The sequence below is a fragment of the Chelonoidis abingdonii genome, chromosome 15 (genome assembly GCF_003597395.2).
Source record: "Chelonoidis abingdonii isolate Lonesome George chromosome 15, CheloAbing_2.0, whole genome shotgun sequence".
Classification (NCBI taxonomy): Eukaryota; Metazoa; Chordata; order Testudines; family Testudinidae; genus Chelonoidis; species Chelonoidis abingdonii.
The window spans coordinates 32480093-32503722 of NC_133783.1; the positions used below are offsets into that span (position 1 = coordinate 32480093).

The following is a 23630-nucleotide window of genomic DNA, read 5'->3' on the forward strand; positions in this document are numbered from 1 at the left end:
AATACTTACATATAGTGGGCTGGATTAATTAGGGGGCACTTTTTGTCTGAAGAGGATGATCTGTTTCATCCATCATCAAGATAGGTGGCTGCTAATAGAATTCTATAGGTATTGATGATTTGTGGGTAGATCACATCTGTGCTCTTTGATTGTCATGTTTGGTTATAATCAACTGATACGCAAAACCACACTTTTGTAATACAATATTCACACACACTGCCAAAGTCTAAATATAATTAACAGTTTCTAAATGACTGTCCATACCCCATCATTTGCAGCAGTGTATCACCAAGACTGGATTTGGGTTTCTTTCTAATGTTTGCCGAGTAAAGTCTCACTGAACTGGGAGAGGGGGATGTATGCAAGGGGGCAGTGGTAGTTCTCTCATTTGGGAGGCTGCGACACTGGTGTGTGGTATTAATTAAATGCAGTGTAAAAGCTCACTATAACATTAAAAGATCTAGAACTCCCACTTGATGCATCCACAGGGATTAGAGTAAGGGAGAGCAGAGGAGAATATAGTTTTGGTTTCTCTACTAGACGCAAAGGGAGAACTGCTCTTCCTCTCCTAACATGAGCGAGTACAGTTCCCCACTTCCTTGGCTGGTGCTATTCAAGCTTCCCATCGTGTTTGGTCTGCTTTAACTACTGCTTAGCTGAGGAGCTGATGCCTATTCAAACTCCAAACTGAATTTTTACTTTGGTATTGACCACTATCTGTCTAACGCTTTTTAAAAAAAAAAAAAAAAAAGGCTAAAAAGGCGTTTAATAATGAAAACACAGTACTTCGGAGCTGGTAGCTCCAAGTACCTGAGTAATTTTCTAAAGAAACTACACCTAATCGTTTAGCTAACAAAGGGAAAGAAGCAGACTGCCTGGCAGCATCATGGTACTCTCTCCACACGACGTCTCCACCTGGCAAAATACACTCGGAGATAAAAAGAGCCACACAGTTTATTAAATTTTAAATAAGATCAATACAAAATGTACATAAAAAGCAGTACACATTTACAAGTATACATCTGTCTTTCCTTAAATCAGTATATACCAGCTTGTCAGAGGTGCATGTTCCTTCACTATCATCTATTTACCTTCAGAACATTGTTTGACCCAGCAACCAAACAATTACTTAATGTTAGACTTCAGCTTCTTTATCAATGGCTAAACAACACAAAGTCCAATTACTGAACTGTTCCTTTACTTCCACTTGGCATCTTAGTAAACCTTCCATTGCTTTCTACTGTCTTCCACGTATTACCCCTCCTTTTTACCAGCTTACTGTAATACAGAGAGTTAACAGAGACAGGACAACAATGACACGTTAGCTAATTAGGTCTATTGAAAGGCTTGATAATACACTTGGACTGCTGACTAAGATAAGGGCGGGGAGGGTGTTAATATTGCTGACTGATTCAGGTTACCACAGTAGTAACTGTGGCGCTCTGTAGAAAAACAACAGTAACATGACTTGTTGACAAAGATCAAAAATGATCATCATTTGACCTACTAGCAAAAATAAAATAAATAAAGCAACTTTAAATCAATGGAATTTTAACACAAACTGTCTTTAAGTATTTCTGCATCTTTGTTCTAGAGTATTCCAACAAAGGCAGCTACAAATAATCCAATAGACTACAAATTTTTTCATCAGTAAAATAGCATGTTCAGTGCAATTTTTCTTGAGGTTGGTTGGTGCCTTTAAACTGCTGAAGAGAAGTTGACTTTTCTCCAGGCAAGTAATTTCTCTCTCTTCAGAATGTGTTTATATGGGAGTTCTTGTGGGAGTTCTCTTTAAGGCTGTTGAATATCTCTTTGGTGCCATTCTGCCACTGAAGAACAAGATCCATAGGGGTTTTCTCTTCCTATTCAAAAGAGTGAGGGGAACCAGTTTAATTTCAGTTGGTAAACTTAAATTAATGTCCCTGTTCTCTTCTAGTTCTCTGTGTCTAATGTGTGGTCTTTCTATATTTGATGACACCTGAGTTCTGGCTCAAACTCATCACCATGGTAATCACTGCCCCGCTCTATAGAGGTATCCCTGCTCCTTTTGAAGTTAGTGACTAACAACTATCCATTAATTTCAGTGGTTGCAGGAGGAGGCCCTATTAGTAAACGTCCTGATCAATAATAAAGCACACTTTAAATTTCATCTGTTAAAATATCTAACTCTTTTCAGTTACACAAAGTTTAATTTAAGCTAAAACAAAATAATCAGGAATCTGGTTAGCTAAACAATAAAGCACTCTTAAACTGAAATAAGTGTCTACATAGGGGGCTGTAACAGTTTAACTAAACAGCTTTAAAAATCACACCTTAAGCTAAACAGGTACAACTTGTGTAGACAAGGCCGAAGAGAGCAGATTTTTGGCTTTCAGCACTTATTGTCCATTCATCATTCTTCATACGTATGCTGATGAATATGGTCATTAGCAACTATGTTACAGAGGGACTAAATAGAGTGGACTGAGGAAGTTGCCTGGAAGTCTTAGCAAAGTACTGTCCCTGGGCAGCAAGGCAGATAAATTTGGAAAAAGTCAAACTGCAAAAATTAGTGATTGACAGCAACAGAGGTCACTTTCCAGCCTACCATGGCGTTGGAAAAAAAGTGTCCTGATTTTGTGAGAGAGGATGAGCTAATTTGCTGAATTTTAACAACTGGTTACAGACATCTTTCCTGTTACTCTGATGGTAGCAGCTATGGAATTATCGAATGCAAAAGGTCAGTTTTGGGGCTTCCAAAATTAAAGTCCCACTTAGCCAGAGTTCCCCAAGTTGATTTACAGGTCCAGCTGGTCAGGTTACTAATTAACTATTCATCCAGACACAGCCAAGACCAACTATCAGCTGACTTTCTTTTTAGGGGTTTAAAAAGTTTGTGATGTTTAAAATATTATAACCATACAGTGCAAGTGCAAAGGTTATAACAAAGAATTGCTCCAAAAGAATAATCTCTCTGGATTTTTTTTAAGATAGGTCACCCAGGTAGATTTAAGGTGGGTTATAATTTTAAATCAGAGGTAGATAAATATTAGATTTTTTAAAAAAATGTACTGAAATTTTTTCATGAAACAAATCGTTTTTCAATACATTCTACTTTAAATTAATCTTATTTAGGAGGTCAGACTAGATCAGAGATTGGCAATGTTTGACCCACAGCCTGCCAGGGTAAGCCCCCTGGTGGGTCGGGCCGGTTTGTTTACCTGCCACATCCGCAGGTTCGGCCAATCGCAGCTCCCAGTTGTCACGGTTCTGCACTCCAGGCCAATGGGGCTGCATGACCCTGCAGCCAGCACATCGCTCGTCCCGCGCCACTTCCAGCAGCCCCCATTGACCTGGAGCAGTGAACCGCGGCCAGTGGGAGCCACGACTGGCCGAACTTCCGGCCACAGCAAGTAAACAAACCAGTCCGGCCCACCAGGTGGTTTACCCTGGCGGGCTGCATGCCAAACATTGCCGATCCCTGGACTAGATCATCATAATGGTTCCTTCTGGCCTGCAGATCCATGAAACTGTTCTGATGGGAAGATTCTGTACTAATCTTACTTACATGGTTCTTTATATGTAGATTTGCTCCATACATAATCAGGAGTCTAATCATTTTATAACGATTCAGCCTCACTGCATCATGAAGTGGTGTGTCTCCTTCCTAGAACAAACAAAAGACGATTGATTACTGGCTTAGGTTCTGCTGTGCTAACCCATCATTCAAGGCTGAACGAAGTACACAGTCATTATACAATCAAGTGCAATTATAAAGGCATATTGTCAGCTCAGTGCTAGATTGTAACTGAGAGTTAGCCTCTATGTTAAGTAAAATATATAATTTACTTACTCTGTCTTTGGCATTGAGGTCTGCTTCACAGGCAATGAGGTGCTCAGCACATTCATACTGACCCGTCCTCACAGCCACATGCAAAGGTGTACTGAGCAACTAGCAAATGGGAGGGAGAAAACAATCAGAGGGAGCAGGAAAATTATCAACCAAAAATAATCAAATCTGATTTAGAGCCAGTACATGGAGAACAGCTGCCAAAATAATGGACTGAGGATCAATTTTTCACATCCAGCTTAAAAAAAGTCATATAAGAGCATACCTTGTCTCTGGCGTTTCTGTTTATTCCTTTGTTGAGCAGGAATTTCAGAACTTCCAGGCTTCCCCCACGACATGCCCAGTGAAGAGCAGTAGATTCAAGCTACAACCATAAAATAATTGAACGAAACCCAACAAATTAAACAGTGATAATTTTAAAATGAATAAATATTGGTTTTAATTCTGTCTGACCTAAATCAAATTACTGCAAGTCAGGGAACACTGAGCTGTAGCCATTAGCAGCCTTTTCTTAATTGGTGCTAATGTCTCTAGTCCTGCTGATTTATCATCCTTCACAATCATTGCATGTTGTACTTAAAGGCAGTGGGATCTGGCAACACGGCAATAGCAGAGGGTGTCTGAGCCTGGTTACGGGTTATTTGATTATTATAACATGTCTTAAATTAAACCTGTACTAAGTGCAGATTTATTTTTCTACCCAATAATTTAAAACAAGAGGTCCAAAATTTTCAAACCTGGCTGCCTATATGGAGGCCTTCCTAATTTTAAATGATCTGCCCTTTCAAAAGGGTCGAGCATCCACAAATTTCAGTGAAATCAATGGGAGCAGTGAGTGATCAGCACTTTAAAAAAATCAGGCTACTTATATTTGGGTGCCTGCTATAGGTTTAGAAACCTAACTGTGGGCATCCAAGTATAAACATTCTAGCCAAGTCTGGTGTTCAGTTTTGCTCTGTTTTGATGCTTTTTGGACTCCAAAACATAAGAAAAACAAAGCCCAGTGTAAAGAACCATTATCTTTTCCAAGCACTTCTGCAGATGGGAAGCGGGTCCCTCTCACCATCTACTCCTCAGGTTTCCTCCTGCCCCTTGGGAATCCTTCGTGTTCCTTCATCCCTTCTACAACTCCCACCGCCAGTCACTGGTGGGTTAAGTGAGGCTTCTCTAATCCCTGCTGTGTAGCACTGATGCAAATAGTCAGGAGGAGAGAAGTGCAGAAGCAGCAGCAAATGCTGTTGCTTATTCCACTCAGGTGTATGGTGGTGCACCTGTGAGCAGTTGATGAGGCTATGGCATCTCTACTACTTTGTAGAGGTGACAGGCCTGGACTAGTGTCCTGACCCCAGGTTTGCTCCTCCTGGAAGATATGCTGGGCAGTCTGTTTCTCATCTTCGCATCTTCCAGCAGCCCATTTGAGGAGGATGCAGGAGGAGGGGCAGACACCCTTTCCTTATACTCCCTTCTCAATAGTCCTGTTTTCGGGGTACACTCTTACAAGCTGCTCTAATCACTTGGGATGGACCCAGTAATTCTGTTTCTTGTATGGATCGGCAGGTTTTACAAAGAAACAAACAGATGTATATACCATGTCTTGGAACTCAAGTTGGGCTCCAGCTTCCACTAACTTTTCCACCAGTGTCAGATGTCCTTCTGAGCATGCCCTGTGCAATGCAGTGCGTTGATACTGTCAATTAAAACAAGGATAAGTCAAATACTGTGTGTGGCACAGAGATCTGTGAAATCCTTTTCCTTCTTGTACCCTGGGATGATAGCAAATGCACATTTTATGCTGATTCATTTCTGAGTGTGTATGCTTTTGGGACCTTAAATCTGCTAAATTTTAATAGCAACCTCCTAGATGACAGCTGCCTACCCAGCACATTTTAAAGGGCATGAGTAATGTCTGCAATGTGGCATTCAAATTAAAAACCTTCTGAACCTCTTGAATTCCCATGCCCATATTATACTATGTTGCAAATGCACTTTAAAGCAGGGTATAGTGTAAGGAATCAGACAGTTCCTTCCTAGCTTGGAATGTGGCAGAGTTGGATATCCAAACAAAGCTGTGCTTTTTAAGAATGAAAGAATCCGGTTTTTGTAACTGTGTAGAAAGGCTTCTGTATTGTAGCTTATTGTCATGGAATCCTGCAGCACTGAAAGACCTTTTGCCAAAGGAAATCAGGATTTCCTGATTGCCATCATGTTTCCAATAAATAGACAGACTTTCCTACATAAAATATACTTTGTTTGTTTCCAGGGGTCCCTTTAAAGCAAGAAAACATAATAAGTTGTAGTTTCCTGTAGTTAACTCTCTTTCCTTTATGTTGCAAGAGGATAAGAGAGGCTATAAAATGTAATGGAAACTGGAATTTTGCTTAACTACACCCCAGGATCTCTTTTGCTGCTCTCTTTCTGAAGTAATAAGAATAAGGGTTGTACCTTATCACAAGCATCTGGATCCCCTTTGTCTGACAGGTATTTTTCAATCACTGGCAATTTATTTTCCAGTGCAGCTTTTAAAAATGTAGGTACATCCACTGGTCCTGTCTGATGGAGACAAATGTACAGAATATAAATGTGTGTTTCAGCTGTACACTGTTCCAGAAATTCCATTTAGTCTTTCATAAAAGAATGCACTTTCTAACAATAGAACTTACAGTAACTTCTGGTTCAGGTTCCTTTAAAATGGGCACTTTCACTTTTGTGCATTTTTTCCTTTTCTTCAGCTGAATAATTTTTTCAAGATCTTGCAAGTTTTCAAGTTTTGGTCTCTCCTCTAGCTTTTTCTTCTTGATCTGAATGAAACAAGCAAATGATAAGACTGAGTCCAGAGGGAATGCAAAACTCCTTTCCTTTCAGCAGAGCAATGGAGTTTACACTGTCAATCAACTACATTCAAACTGGAAATAAGATGTCAGTGTTTAACTGCATGGGATAATTAACCACTGGAATAGGTAATTAAAGGATCTGGTTAATACTCCATCACTTGTAGCTTTTAAGTTAAATTGAATCTTTCTAAAAGTTACACCCTCTCACTAGAGCCCTGTGCAAATACAAAATTTGTATCCAAATCCGAGCTGAGAACATGGTCCTCAAATATAAAGCGGATATCCTCTGATTTGCAGGGCTCTAGATATAAAATTTGGATCCGTATCCATCCGCGATTTGCTGATATAAAGCGGATATACACAGATTTGCAGGGCTCTACCTTTCAGCTACAACTTTTTGTGATAGATACAGTAATCACTGGGTGACGTACTACAGCTTGTGTAATATAAATCAGACAGATGATCATAATGGTCCTTTCTGACCTTAAAATCTATGAAACCTGTGAATTTTGATGGTTGTACTGATACTTTGGATAGCAAGAGTAATTTTTGCCTCTGTGTTTCCTTGATCCCTGTTCTGCTTGTCTAACCCATACAGCATTCCCTAGTCAGTAGATTTGCACAAGCTACAAAGGAAGTACTTGGCCTTTTGTTTTTCTTCTATGTAGCATAAAATTCCCCTGTTTCTGCATAGTGTATCATTTCCCATGGAATTTTATGGCCAAATAGTGAGAGATGTTGAGTACCTGTAACCCCTATTGACTTCAAATATCAGCCCTATGTCCCCAGAATCTTTCAGGATGTGACCCACAGTTTTTCCTCCTGCATTATTATGTAGCTGATAGCTTTAATTTAAGGAAAATACAACTTGAAATGAACCCAGAGTTCATACTGACTTGTAGTTTCACTCAGTAGTGTTACACTGTAGCAATCTACTAAAAATGTCTTTGCTATCCTTAAAAAGAGGTGCCAGTAAATGCTTAAAGCCTAATTCAGATCTGGTGTAAAAAGGTGCAGCTGCTCTGAAGTCACTACAGTTACACCTGCTTATAAGTATGAATTTGGCCCTTAAAAAACTAAGTGATCAAGAGCCAGATTCTGCCACTCTTACTCATATTGTGTAGTCCTCTTGACTTCAGTAGAACTACTCAATGGAGGCAGGTGCTTGTGGAAGCTAGCAGGTGAGCCTGCCCTCTGATCACTTAGGCATCAGCCAGCTGCCTTGAGAAGGCTGATTGGGAAGTTAAGTTAATTAGCTGGTCAGGTTGGGAGGCTGGATGATCCAATTATATTCCTCTGCTGATAGACTAAAGTTACAGGAAGATAGTACAGGAGCCACAGAAGGAGTAAGCAGGACTATCTGAACCTAGTGATCTCAGGAAAGGATTAACTCTGTACTTCCCAGGCCCTGCAGGAAAGGGGTAAAGGTAGGGATGTACTGTATGTAATGTTGCTGAATGGGAATGTAAATCAAACATGCAAAGTTGCTACTCAGTAGAGAGTCTGAGCAGTTCCTGGGGTATCTGAGGGTGGGGCCAGAGCATGCCCTGTTGCAGTGCTAAGTAAGGAGAGTAAAGGGGGTAGAATCTGGCCCTAAATAACTAAAAATGCAAAATGACTTGGTGAGCAGACACTTCATGTCTATTTTTAAGGGGGATTTTAATCAAGTAGCTTTACCTTCCCCTGTTTTGGATATGCTCTGTAATAAGGGCCTCCCCCAAAGCCCTGTTGAGTCAGTGGAAAGATGGCTACTGGTTTCCTGGCTAGTAAGCACACAGCAGGGTGTTCTGGAAAGGAACACCCTTAGTAATGGGAGGCCAAGGTACAGAACTTTGCTATTAACACTTGACAGGTGAATGGTGTGAGTGTGCCAGCTTGGGGAGGAAGGGCTGTCTAGCTGATGGTGACAGTGGTTATGTTTATGAATGGGAGAGCTTTTCCCACATATGCCACTCCTTAACACACTCTACAGCTGGCCACAGATACCTTGTGGACAGAAAAGATTCCAAGTTTTTCAGTTAGAAATTACAAACCAAAAGAGCTTGAGAAGCAGCTTGACAGCATTATTGGCCTATACAAAGTCCTCTGAAGTCCATGGGATCCTTTCTTTGGACTTCAATGGACTTTGGGTGAGGCCCTCTGTCCTTCTCACTGGGCAGTGAGCTGCAAAGGTTTTACTACTTAAGCTCATCATAAAATTATTTTAACTAGAGCAAAACCATGTGGCATTTCAGAGCTACACCAGTACAGCAGCCACATGATGATAAAAATGAACACAAAACCAAAGCACTTACCTCTGCCTGTAGCTTTTTCTCCTTTTCATAGGTCAGGTTTCCTCGAGTTAAAGAGCGTTCAGGGAGTGTTTTCAGGTCCTCTTGTTTCTCTAATCTTACAGCAGTTTCGTATTCTCCATTTTTGAAGTCCTCAGGAAGGAAATCTCCAGTCTCTTTATTGTCACTCTTCTTCCCTGTCACCTGTACAAGGAAACACAATGTTTTGTGATTGCAGCAACGTTTCTTAAGCACCCACCTACTGAGAACACTTAGTAGTTAGATGCCAATTGCAGTGGTTAAAAAAAACCTATGTGTAAGTGTTCTATCTGTCCCTAGACTGTGTGTGTGTGACAGTCAGAGCCTAGTGCTTACTCACTCTCTGCAACAGGATTGGTTTTATGACAATGGTTGCTGCAGTTTCATTAATGGCCTGATCCAACATCTATAGAAGTCAATGAAGAAACTCCCATTGATGTCAGTGGGTGTTGGATCAGGCACTGTACCTGCTAGCGTGGATTATGAAGTTCTGAATCCCCTTTCCAAATGGCTGGGTCTTGGTTGCTGCTATGATAACAGTAGTACTGCTGCAGCAAATGTCTGACTACAAAGCCAACATCTCTTTCTGGTTCCCCATTAATTTCTATCTTGTGTAACATTCATCAGAAAGTCATAGAAGCTCAAGATGGAAAGACACATTAAAGCCACCTGATCAACTTCCTGTCAATGCAAAACTCATTCCTTATTGCTAACAAGCACGGTTTGCATGCTGCAGTGTGCAGACATAGCTGAAGATATGCTAGTCTCCAGGAGCTTGCAGTGTAATTCAGACACATGCAATAGATTTAAAACAGGTCTGATACATAGTCTAAGAGCCTGCTCCTCATCCACTGAAGTCAATGGTAAAGTTCCCATTGACTTCAATGTTACTGGATAATGGTAACTTTAGGTAGCCTACACGCACAATACAAATGAGAACAGTCCTTGAAAATGTTTCCTATGATTGCTAATGTACCTTCAAAGTGTGTGTGTTAATCTTGGATGATTGCATGGTGCTGTTTGGGTTTTATTTCAATCAAAAACTGTCACACAATTTGGTTTGTTGGAGAATTTAGCAATGCAGAAATTGGAGGGACCTTGCCAAAGAATTTAACTCTAGCATTTACTAACTATGAGGGGTTGGCAACCTTTCAGAAGTGATGTGCCGAGTCTTCATTTATTCACTCTTAATTTAAGGTTTCGTGTGCCAGTAATACATTTTAATGTTTTTAGAAGGTCTCTTTCTATAAGCTTATAATAAATAACTAAACTATTGTTGTATGTAAAGTAAATAAGGCTTTTTAAAATGTTTAAGAAGCTTCATTTAAAATTAAATTAAAATGCAGAGCCCCCCAGACCGGTGACCAGGACCCTGGCAGTGTGAGTGCCACTGAAAATCAGCTTGTGTGCCGAAGGCGGGACGCGTGCCATAGGTTGCCTACCCCTGAACTATGCTATACAGCAGTTCTATCTTAAAAGTATTCCTCTGGGAGGAAAAGGAGTTTCCTAACAACATTCTAATGTTCCTCTACATTTGTCATGTTTGCTCAGTTTACTGGTCAAATCAAGTTAGGCTGAACACTACAAACTAACTATCTTTCAAAACAACTGGTTAAGCCGTGAAAAACAGTTTATAGGAATTTGTTAGTGATTCTCAACATTACATTAAAAGTACAAAGGAAACAGTCTTGCTTATATGATCTAGACATTGACTCTCAGCCTTTCCAGACTACTGTACCCCATTCATGAGTCTGATTTGTCTTGCGTACCCCCAAGTTACACCTCACTTAAACTACTTGCTTACAAAATCAGACATAAAAATGTGCCCCAGCACACTATTACTGAAAAATTGCTTACTTTCTCATTTTTACCAGATAATTATAAAATAAATCAATTGGAATATAAATATTGTCCTTACACTACACACTGAAGTGTATCAAACAGTATAAACAAGTCATTTTCTGTATGAAATTTTAGTTTGTATTGACTTTGCTAGTACTTTTTATGTAGCTTGTTGTCAAACTAGGCAAATAACTAGATGAGTTAATGTAGCCCCTGGAAGACCTCTGCCTATCTCCAGTGGTCCATGTACCCCTGGTTGAGCACTAATTAACATCTAGACCTCTTCCTCCTTTTACTGAGTGTGCATCTTTCAAATATGTGATTTGCATATAAATACAGCAACAAAGTTTAAAAACAAAGTAAAAAGTATACACGAACGCCAGGCTACACCATTCCTTCTGGTGAGTTATCTTCCAATACAAAACCCAGTCAACTACTTTGTTACATTACATAGTGAACTCAACACTCAAAGAATAATTAAAACAAGTTCCTCCCAGCATAATGTGGTATAATAGATATAATTATGTACCAGAATATCACAGTTATAGTTGTCCTTTAAGTACCTGGAATAATAAAGATTCCCACTGATTAGTTACAATAAGAATCTTGAAATAACAATAATTGTGAATGAAAAGTAGTTTATACCTACCAGCTCCTCTACTTTCAGCATCATCATGTTTGCCAATGGTTGTAAGTTGTATTCCTTTATGATTGAAATCCTCTAGTGCTCAGGTCAGCTCTGCTGAGACTCACCACGACAGCTTAGCTTATATATCTTTGGGAAAACTTTGAGTGAGATAATCTTCCAACCTGGGACTCCAAGTACATCGCTAATGCTGCCAGCTCAGAGGTAGGTGCATTCTCATTCCACACGTGTTAACTAGCCAGACCTAGTGTCGGGGGCAGGATAGGGTGGGGGTGTTTTGAGGGAGGGGGTTAGGCTCACAGTCTAACCACACTGAATATGTGCCTCATTATGCAACATGAGCTCATCATTCCATTGGCAATGACTAAATAGCTCAGCAATGCTAGTCATTCTGTCTATCCAGTGCCCACTAGGACAGCTGTCTGTTGATATTGCTTCCCTCTCCCCTCCGCCCCCGACTTTCAGACCACTAGGAGATACCGGAAAGGGTAAGTGACCCATGTGCAGTACTTGTAGTAATATTTTTCTGATAAGCAGACTGGCAGCCCCTTAGGTTTTTGGGAAGCCATTCTTTTCATTATGGTCTGTTCCTAGACTGTAAACAATTTTTAGAGGAAAAGATTTTTCCTCTCATGAGGACACCCTTCTATATTTGTTGGAAGGAATTCTCTGAAGGGATTACTAAACCAGAATGATGTCTCTGGAGCTAAAAAGGCCTATGACATGTCAAGCTAGTCAGTGAAAGATGTCAAAAACAGCCAGCTTTGCATTTTCCCTTGAAGTTGTCACTGATTATAAAGAGAACGATAACTTACAAACTGTTACTCTTCAAAAAAGTAAAATAATAGCCGCTTTCTCAAGCCATATTCTCCTTTAGAATTTCAGGGGATATGGGTGCAAAAATGATCCACTTAGTAAGTGGACTTGGCTGACGCATATTAAATGGGGAGCAAGTTATGGGCAGAAGCAACTTTTCAGATTATTACAAAAAAGTGCACAAGTGCCTTGGCTGTTGAAAGCCAGCACAGATGCATTGACTACAGTGGGGCTATACTAAAGAGAGGAATAGCTCAGTGGTTTGAGCATTGGCCTGCTAAACCCAAGGTTGTGTGTTTAATCTCGGGATCTGGGTCAAAATCAGTACTTGGTCCTGCTAGTGAAGGCAGGGGACTGGTACTTGATGACCTTTCAGGGTCCCTTCCAGTTCTGAGAGACAGGTATATCTCCACATATAATTAACATCAGCAGAGGAGTTGGCCCTGTCTTTACAAAAGGAAGATCTGTTAACTTTCAAATACAAGGAGAAATCTGGTTTGGCACTTACAAATGCCTAGGTCCTCAATCCAGAATAGCCCATGCTTAACTTTAAGCATATAAGTCACAAGTTGGACTACTCAGGTGCTTAAAGTTGTGCATGGGCTTAAGTGCTTTGCTGGATCAGTGGCTAGGCTGTTGAGTAAAACTGTATTCATAACACTGACCTTTCAAGGTCCCTGTCCTCCCTTGATCCATCCATCAGTAACTTTGAGTATTTCTAAACATGTCTACTAGCCCCCATCATACCTACACTCTGCCATCCCTTTCCCTGAAATGAATCTGAACATCAGGTGGTTCCATTACTACTCAAACAATGTGAGACATGGGAGGGTGAGCCCCAGAACTAAAATAGCGTTTGGCTAGCCAGAGAGCCTTTCTGCATCTCCCTTCCCAAACAGTAACACCGCCTAGTACATCACCCCAAAATAGCTGTGGTCTATGTTGCATTTTAACCAGAAAACACTTTTGTGTTCCTGCTGCACATTATTTAGAACAGTGACTGACTCTGGCTTGGCTTTGCCTTGTTTGTAAATGGGCCATAACAGGGGCTCTCCGACTGTTTCATAGGTCTGGTCTAAACTTTAAAGTTTAGATTGACATACCTACGTCACTCAGGGGTATGAAAAACGAAACCTAAGCACTATAGCTATGCCAGCCTAAACTCTGGTTTTGGTTACGCCGTGATATAAGAAGGGTGTGGATGCAGCTCGGTTGATGGAAGAATGCTTGAGTCTATGTAGCTACTTCTGCTTGGGAAGGGGGATTACCTACATCAACAGAAAAATCCTTCCACCACTGAAGGAAGTATGAGCACTACTGTGCTAAAGCAGTATAGCTACAGTGCCGTAGTTGTGTCACTGTAGTGCCATGTAGACGTGGTCATATTGTGGCCATGTCTTGTTAGAGAGAATGTCTTATGGACACCTCCCTTCCCACTTACAGCTGCTTGGACGACCTCTGATTCAATGGATGCAGGTTATAGCCACAGGACTGACATGGGAAGGAAAATACAAGAGTGCTTGGCATAATGGTTTAAAAATTATGTAAGAAGTTGCAAACTCACCATTACTGCTTTAGTTGAAGCTTGATTTCCTTTTTTTGTTTTTAAATTTTTTATTTTACTTTTAAAAAAAGGCAAGTGGTGTTTCATACATGAAAGAATGCCAGAAAAATCCTAAATTTAAAAGGAGATGGAGTTTTCTCAGCAACTAATTCACAAATCTGAAACGCACAGATCCCCCTGCTTTCAGAGAAGATGCAAAACTCACTTCTCTGGCCCATTCTTCCCACAGTAATACCACAAAAAATAAATCATGCAATTATTAATTGTAGAAGTCCAGTCCCTGATTACTTCATTTATAAAGAAGTAATGGGCTTAAATTGCAGCAAGGGAGGTTTAGGTTGGACATTAGGAGGAACCACCTGTCAGGGTGGTTAAGCACTGAAATAAATTGCCTAGGGAGTTGTGGAATCTCCATCACTAGAGATTTTTAAGAGCAGGTTATACAAACACCTGTTAGGGATAGTCTAGATAATACTTCGTCCTGCCATGAGTACAGGGGACTGGTTTTGATGACCTCTCAAGGTCCCTTCCAGTTCTATGATTCTAATGTTGAAAATGGTCTGATAGCAGTAAAGGCAGGGGTGGTTCCAGGCCCCAGCATGCCAAGCGCGTGCTTGGGGTGGCAAGCCGCAGGCGGCACTCTGCCGGTGCCGCGAGGGCAGCAGGCAGGCTGCCTGCCGTGCTTGGGGTGGCAAAATCCCTAGAGTCGCCCCTGAGTAAAGTGTGACACGTAGAAACCTAGGCTGACTGAGAGTAAAATTTTAATTGAATTAGTACTAAAGGATTGAGGCTAGACCCTTGCCTGATGAAATCAACAGCTCTACACTAATTTACACTAGCTGAGAATCTAGCCCAAATTCTCAGCACAATCAGCCGATAGTGGAAGAAGAGGGAGTAGCATAATTAACCATTAGCTTGTTCTCTCCTGCTAGAATAGTAACTGAATACTAACCTTTCAACAACTGTATTTGTCATATCTCTGTTAAGGTAATAATAGCAGATAGTCAGTCAGTGGTAGACATGTGCCATGGAATTCTAAAGCGTACATGGCAACCTGCTAAAGGTTAAGGGCAAAGCAAAGGTCTGCAAAATGTAAGACTGTGATTAAAAAACATAAAGGGTAATAAGCTGTAGATGATGTAGAAGCATCTCTATTACATACCTGATTCCCTACTACCACTCAAGAAGTTGGTTGCCTATCATAAAAGATTTATTTGGGGAGGAGGTTGTTTTTGTTCAAAAGGACTAAACAGACTGTATGGAAAACTTTTTTTGCATAGAGTGTAGAAGGTAAACTTCATGGAAAGTGGAAATACCATCATGTTTTTGATGCTGTCATCACTCTGCTTAACTATCTTACGTTTTAAATACCTTTGCTCTGCCCTTGATTTCTAAGAGGTTGCCACACGCACTTTAGAATGCCATTGTGGATGGCTGTCGCTGTCAATCTGCTGCTACTAAATAAGTATAGGTATGAAAAATCAGTTACTGAAAAGTCATTACTTGCTTAACAGGGCACTAACCCAGCATGAGTGAACAAATCATGATTTAATGTTCCTAACTGTGTGTATGATTTCATACACACAGATGCACAACTAGGAACAGTAAGCCATAAGTGGTTCATTCATCCTGGATTAGTGGCCTATCAAGTGAGTAAATAAGTGTGTGTTTGTTTCTTTGTGTGTGTGAATGTGTAATACATACACGCATGGAAAAAAATAAACTTTAACTACAATATACCATTGCTTAACTTGCTTTTGTGACTTCTTTTTCTCATCAACTACTTCTTTCCCCATAAAGGAGAGGAAACAATTATTTCTTTGGCATTTCTTGCCCATGAAGGAGACATGTTGCTATGTATTTTCCCCTTGGTTTGTATATGTATCCCCCTTAATATCCATGGGATTGCGTATATTTGTGTACGTACATTAGTGTACATATGAACAACCTCTTACTGTGTAGGTCTGGTTTTATTTTACTGAACACATTCACAAATCAGTGTGCTCATTCTTTACTTAGGAACTTTTCAGTTTTGAATATTAATGGAACCTTCAGAACAGGGGAGACATGTTTCTCTGTATTGTCTATTAATAATGGCAGGAGGACATGTGCTATGAATATATGCTAGGAGAATTCTTAGCCAGCACCATAAGACATGTCTGATGGGTTGGATCACAAAAATCCCCTTGAGGCTGCCAACTGATGTGCCAAGCCTACTTCTGCTCCTGCTTTCCCTGCCAGTTTGGGACTCCAGCACCCTGTCTTGTTGAGCGAGACACACCAGTCTGCTCCAACATAGACCCAGGGTCTGAACCACATGCCCCAAAGCAGCAGACTTAACTGAAAGCAACTTAAGTGTTCCTGTCTTTAACACTCAGATGCCCAACTTCCAATGAGGTCCAAACCCCAAATAAATCTGTTTTACCTTCTATAAAGCTTATACAGGGTAAACTCATAAGTTGTTCACTCTCTATAACACTGATAGCGAGAGAGAGAGATGCACAGCTGTTTGCCCCCACGCCAGGTATTATTAATTAACCCAGAGTATGTATTAAGTAAAAAGTGATTTTATTAAATACAGGAAGTAGGATTTAAGTGGTTCCAAGTAGTAACAGACAGAACAAAGTGAATTGCCAAATAAAATAAAATACACAAGTCTTAAACCTAATACAGTTAGAAAACTGAATACAGATTAAAATCTCACCCTCAGAGATGTTTCAATAAGCTTCTAACACAGACTGGATGCCTTCCTAGTCTGGGTACAATCCTTTCCCCTGGTACAGCCCTTGTTCCAGCTCAGGTGGTAGCTAAGGGATTTCTCATGATTGCCACCCCCTTTGTTCTGTTCCATGCACTTTATATAGCTTGGGCACAAGGTGGGAATCTTTTGTCTCTTTGGGTTCCCCCACTCCCTCACAGACAATTGCCCTTGTTAACGGGAGCCATTAAGATTCCAAACCACCATTAATGGACCATTATGTAATTTTGCATAATTACAATAGGCACTCAGTTATATTTCATATTTCTAGTTTCTGATACAAGAATGATACATTGATACAAATAGGATGAACCCACTCAGTAGATTATAAGATTTGTAATGATACCTTCCAAGAGACCTTTTGCATGAAGCATATTTCAGTTACATTATATTCACACTCATTGGCATATTTTCATAAAATCATATAGAGTGCAACGTCACAACATGTTCTGTATATTTTCTCAATAGTGCTTAAAACACATTTAGTATTGCATGTACATAGTTGTGTAAAAGGCTGCTGTTGGGAATCATATTGGCTCACTAAGAATAAAAGCCTGCGCCATTCAAAATTACAAATGGAAAGGTATTTTAAACTAAAAAATTTACATATAGAAAATTATTAAACTAATGATGAAGATGTCTGTAAATCTCATTTGTTGTGTCCAATTGTTATAAAAGAGATGCTGACGCCTCATAGTCTGACAGGTGTTTGCTCTGAACAACACCATCCTCTGTTGTCAGAACCTAAAATAGAAATGAGTCAGTGGTTGCATCACTTACAATGGGATTTTAAAGAGAGCTCTCTAGGGACTTAAAGGTTGGCGGGGGGGGGGGCGTTAATCATGATGGTAAAAATATTGTGTATTATGTCTGAAACTCAGGATTTAAGAAAATTTCATTTCAGCTCTTGAGTTATGTACCATTCTTGCAACACAATGAAATTGGCTAATTCACACGGAGCAATCAAAGTAACCAAACTGATAAGGCGAAGCAAACAGCAGAAGTTATGCTGTCCATGGCGCGTAGGAAGAAATTTTTGCCTACAGTTACACTTGTCAGTCCTTAGCACAAGCCAACAAGACTCTTTTCCTGTACTCTGGCTGTACGGTCTGCAGAGCACCTCTTCAGCCGAACTTTCTCATTATACATTTAGGGCAGCTAATGTAACGATACCAATTTCCAGCAGGTGAGGTTCTGGCATGTGACATCTTCAGACCTATAACCAATATTTCTACCTCAATTAGATTCATATAACTGTTATGCAGCCTACAGGTCAGGAAACTAGGCAAGGGGAATTAGAGGGATATTATGTTTAAAAGTATGAGGGAGTTGGAAAGAGCAATGAGTTTAACTCTTAGGCTGGTACACTCTGATGTTTTGCTCTCTCTTAGTGAAACCAGGAACATTATATTTCTTTTATAGTCTTACATACACACGTTGTTGGGGGGGGGGGTAGACACATATCTAAATTCTTGTTTCTTTAATTTATTGATGTCAACACTTGCATGCACAAATCTACTTCCTAGTAAACTTTCTGAAAAGCTATTTTTTTTCCTCTGAGATGAGATTTCATTGGCAGTGAGATGGTATTGGGTTTTCATCCAAGCTATTTTTAAAAAATATCTCTTGTGATTGTCATAGCAACACTGGGGGGAGGGGAGGAGGAAAGGAAGCCTAGCTGTAACTTTGGAAATACCTCACATCCAGTTATGTATGAGATCCACTTCGGATAGGATAAATATTTCTATTACTACAAACACAAAGAAAAATAACTCTTCTTATTCAACTTGTGAAAGGCAGGGAAGATATTTTTAAAATGTGTTTAATTTTAGAAAAGTTTGTACAAGCCCCTTCATTTTTTCATTTGCAATTTCATAATAGCGGCAAAACTGGTGCTGGGTTAACCTGAAAAAATATTCATTCTTTTGTAATGCATTAAAGTTTGATAGGATTGTCTTTTGGTATATTGTCATGTGCTTTTTGTCTTTAATTTTATTTCAGGCAAGGGTGTGGGGAACGTCTAAGTGATGGGTGGAGGGAGATGAATGGCAAGTGACTTGATTTTCTCCAGGCGTGCAAGCTGCCTGACTTGACCTGGGAGCAACTCTGAGCTGCTACTTCAGGGGTAGCCAAGACACAAGATGGGTTCAGACACAATTATTTTGTCTCTGCAGACATGCCTTCAGGCCAGAGAACTAGACTGGGGGAGAGCAGTTCAGGCCCCTACTGAAGGCACCTAATACACTACAAGGAGCTGGAAAAGTCACAAGGATATTCTATGCTGCCTCTCTTAGATTAGACCCTGCTACAGCACTGCCCATATGTAGCAAAGGTACATCTGGGCCCTGAATGGCTTCTTCTATAGTCTTCCACACCTTTTCAATCAAACCAGCTTGTTCCTGTCACCACTACACAAAGCCACAGGAGAAGAATATTCTCTCCATTCTATATGAAAGAAAGTACATGGGAGGCCTTCCTGCAATATGGCAATATAGGAGAGACTACAGGACAACACTTGCCCTACCTCAGAACTCTCCTTTCCTTAACTAGAAGGAAGTGTGGAATTCCAGCACTGAGGAATGTGAAAACATTCTCTGCCTCAGTTCTGAGGGTGGGACAGATGCAGGATATGAATTTAGAAAGGGAAAGCACTGAAGCACAATGCTCTGCTTGGGCTGTGACCACCAGCACCCTCTTTGAACACAGAAAGACTTGTATTTAGTGGCAGCACCACAGATCTGCTGAGCAGAGGGTGGCAGACCCTGGGGGACAGATGACTCAAGATGGCTCTGACACAGTGGAACTTTGCTCCACAGTGCATCTCTCTGTCAGTGCAGTTGGGAGTTTGAGATATGGCAGGGCAGGACCGACCAGGATAGAAAACAGACCCACCTCTAGGCAGAATCACAGGCCCAAACTCCCTTTGTAGGAAGGCTCACCTGGACCTCAGGTACTGTTACTCTCCCAGACCAGGCACAGTTTTTTAAAATTGGAGTTGTATTAAACTTAATATTAAAAACCACCAGCAAATACAGCTTGCACAAGCATCATTGCTACTCAGTCCTTTCAGTGTGCACAACTCTGCTGCTGAACCAGAGCTAACCCCTTTGACCGCCTCAGCAGACCTTCAATCCATGAAGGGATAGGGAACAAATACATTTAACCCTGGGCTTCCCTACTACTACACTACTAGTGCTTGTCATGATCTGTAGAAGTGTCTGCACAACACTCAATGTTAAACTGCTGGATGGAGTGAGGAGAGTCCCCTGACACAGACGTTACAAATCCTACTTATTCTAGCTTTGCATGGTTGGGCTAGAGCAGGGGTGGGCAAACTATGGCCCAGGGGCCACATCTGGCCCTTCCGACATTTTAATCCGGCCCTTGAGCTCCCAGCGGCTGGGGAGTGGGGTCCAGGGCTTGCCTCGCTCCGTGCATGTTGTAGCTCTGCACAGCTCCTGGAAGCAGTGGCATGTCCTCCCTTTGGCTCCTATGCATAGAGGCAGCCAGGGGGCTCTGCATGCTGCCCCTGTCCCAAGTGCCGCCCCCACAGCTCCCATTGGCTGAGAACCATGGCTAATGGAAGATGCAGGGGTGGCGCCTGCAGACAGGGCAGCGTGCCAAGCCACCTGGCTGCACCTGGAGGGGAGATATGCTGCTGCTTCTGGGAGCTGCTTGAGGTAAGCACTGCCTTGAGCCTGCACCCCAGACCCCCTCCCTCCCGCCCTCCAAACCCCTTGTTCCCAGACCAGAGCACCCTAATGTACTCCCAACCTCATCCCTAGCCCCACCCCAGAACCCATTCCCCCAGCCAGAACCCTCACCCCCTCTTGCACCCTAACCCTCTGCCCCAGCCTGTAGCCCCCTCCTGCACCTTGAACTCATTTCTGGCCCCACCCCAAAGCCCGTACCCCCTCCTGCACCCAAACCCCCAGTTTCGTGAGCATTCATGGCCCACCATACAATTTCCATACCCAGAGGTGGCCCTCGGGCCAAAACGTTTGCCCACCCCTGGGCTAGAGGGATAGTGTTTGGTCCACAACTCGGTGAGCCATAAGCCAATATAGTAAACTGAGGTCTTCCTGCTTTGTTGCTTGAAGTAACGACAACACAAGTGAACTAGAGGAGGAGGAATTCTGGATATCAGAGTACTTGGAGGATGGAGAAAACACCGGGTGGCCAATGAGCAGAAGAGGTTGTACCACAAAGCCAGAACAGAAAAATGAAAGCAACTGTGAATTTTACTTTAGCTATATTTAGTAATTTTGTCCACAAAACGTAAGGCTAAAGGGATAGGAATATAAGGTATGATGTGCTGATTCAGACCATTGGTGTTCTTTGTTTAAAGACTCTTAGTTTCCTTGTGTCCTCTCTTGCTTTCCTATTGTACAGCATGGTAAGAAGGAAGAAGAGGTTAGCTTACCCTTTGACTCTCTCACTACCATTAATAGTAAGGATAGGGGAACTGGCTTGGATAACCTAGGAAATTATCCACACCATTGCCAAAAAATTGATCCTGAATGTCTAGAGAATAGGAAGTCTTTGGCTTCATTATTTTATTCTACATACCTCTCTGTATTTTCTAGATTTGGCAGAGATGAGAAGCAAAGCATAGCTGAAGCCAGAAAGTACTAGAAATCTTATGAGACTCCTGAACAGTCAAAATGTGGTACTGCTTTTAGTGTAAGCAGACCATCTGTGGAGGAGAAATGTATTCCAAGAACTTATATCTACGCTTTGCTCTGCTCCAGAGCTGCCCAGCTCAGATTTCACTAAAGAATTTACAGTGCAAACCAGCTCTGAAGTTGGAATTGATGTTGTCTTCATTCAAGAGTTAGAGAAAATCGTATTCTTCTTCCCTCAATCTGCCAAAAATTGTTTGTGAGAATGAAAGCAGCCTCTCATTCAAAATAAATGTTTGGAAACGTAATGAGCTCTACATCCTTATGTAATCTTTCTGAAATTTTCTAAAACTGAAAGACTAATATTCTGTGGGAGAACTATTAATGCTTGCATAAAAATATCAATATGTTTGTTTCTGGGCTGTGATAGAATCAAGATGGTGACAATACTTTCATTATCCTCTTGTGCCAGCAGCCATTTATGGACCATTCTCTCTATCAACAATGAGACAGGATCAAAAATCCAACTTCTGATATTAAGAGGTTAAAGTAGTATGTATTTTTAATTGTAGCAGTATGTATGCTAATTCCACATGTTAATCTCGTATCAAAGTGTCCTATTTTTCTTTGATCTCACTAGTTTATTGAGAGCAGTTGTCAGACATCCTTAATCCCTTCTATTCAATTACTGTAGGCATTCCACCCTGAACTATTCTGCTTTGCCATGTTCAGCAAAATGACTTGTAGAGGATGTATTTTCCCCTTGGTATGTATATGCATCCCCACTAGTATGGGATTGGGTATATTTGTGTACATATGAACAACTCCTTAAAGTGTAAGTCTGGTTTTATTTTACTGAACACATTCACAAATCAGTGTGCTCGTCCTTTACTTAGGAACTCTTCAGTTTGGCATAATAATGGAGCCTTCAGAACACGGGGAGACGTTTCTCTGTATTATCTATTAGTAATGGCAGGAGAACACGTGCTGGCAACTTTGTCAGTAATAATGGCATTTCTTTGATACCAGCAGGTTTTTGTATACAGTATTTATATGTAGAATTGTATACTGTATTACATCTAAAAAAACTTAAGAACATTATGGTTGCAAAGTTCAGTATTGAACAGTTAGGAAATGGCATACTTGAGACTGCATGTGCAAGCTTAATTCAGCCCCGTTGTGTGCATACAACTACTGTGAAATCAAAGAAAAATAGGACACTAATATATGCTGGCTACAATGTATACATATCATTAACAATACGTATTATCCACACCCTAGATATAGATATAATATGCATTCAGCACAAACAGCATCATAGCAAATGTTATAGTAGTTATATAGCCAGGGCTGGCTCTAGCAATTTTGCCGCCCCAAGCACGGCAGCACCCCGGCGGGGGGCGCTCTGCTGCTCGCCAGTCCCGTGGCTCCGGTGGACCTCCCGCAGGCGTTTCTGCGGACAGTCCGCTGGTCCCGCGGCTCCGGTGGACCTCCCGCAGCCACACCTGTGGTAGCTCCACCGGAGCCGCCTGCTGCCCTCCCAGCAACCGGCAGAGCGCCCCCCGCGGCCTGCCGCCCTAAGCACACTTTGGGCGCGCTGTGGCCTGGAGCCAGCCCTGTATATAGCTTAAATTGGCTATGATTTTTATATAACCCTGATCACTTATGCTAAGTATCCCATAACCCCTTGCATTTACTGAAGTAAGTTCTGGCTTGAGCAGATAGGGACGCTGTCAAGATCAGGACAGAAGAGTGCTTTACCATAGCAACAGAGTTATTCTCACAGGCCTGTGAGAATATCCCAAAGGAAGAGGACAAGAAATATGATTGATCTACCCTAGAGCTGACCTAGGATGTGCCTTCACACCCTTTGCTACCTGAAAGGTATGTGTTCAGAACAAAGAGAAAAAGGGTACGCACTATGGTACTGGAAAAACAAGGTAGAAAGCTGATTGATTAAATCTCGTTTCAGATGATACACAGGTAGGGATAAAAAAGATGGCCTTAGCGGTGTAACTTTGAGAGCATGCCTTCTGCATAAGGTGAACGTAACATCACTGCATGAGATGGGTTCGTGGAGACTAGTATCATACAGAACCTTTTTCCTGTACTATATTATTGGATTATAATAGTAAACCTTACTGGCCTTGGTTATTTGGTCACTTGAGTATATTTCATAATGAATCATCGTGTGGTCGAGCAACTGAATTTACAGTTTATCAACAAGTATGATATAATCTCTGGTATTTTCTATTTTTTTCTATAGGTCCCCTGCCTCATTCCATCAAACTGTCCGCTTTTTCCATCTCCAGTCTTGACTAACTTCCTTTACCCCATTTACGTCTCCAGCTCTCACCACTTCTTCCTCCAGTTTTGCTTCATGCACCAAGCTCTCTATTCTGGCAGCCTCCAC

At 41.3% G+C, this 23630-nt stretch overlaps 1 protein-coding gene across 1 annotated transcript; it reads right to left on the reverse strand.

Moving 5' to 3' along the window:
• Window positions 1-746: 746 nt before the first annotated feature.
• ANKRD1 (ankyrin repeat domain 1) lies at window positions 747-11688 on the reverse strand. The gene is made up of 9 exons (XM_032768780.2): window positions 11461-11688; window positions 8955-9134; window positions 6490-6627; window positions 6272-6379; window positions 5418-5516; window positions 4095-4193; window positions 3833-3931; window positions 3548-3646; window positions 747-1862 (listed from the first exon to the last, which is right to left on the reverse strand). Exons 1-9 carry the CDS (start codon window positions 11485-11487, stop codon window positions 1752-1754), a joined length of 960 nt encoding a protein of 319 aa, XP_032624671.1. The 5' UTR covers window positions 11488-11688; the 3' UTR covers window positions 747-1751.
• Window positions 11689-23630: the final 11942 nt, after the last annotated feature.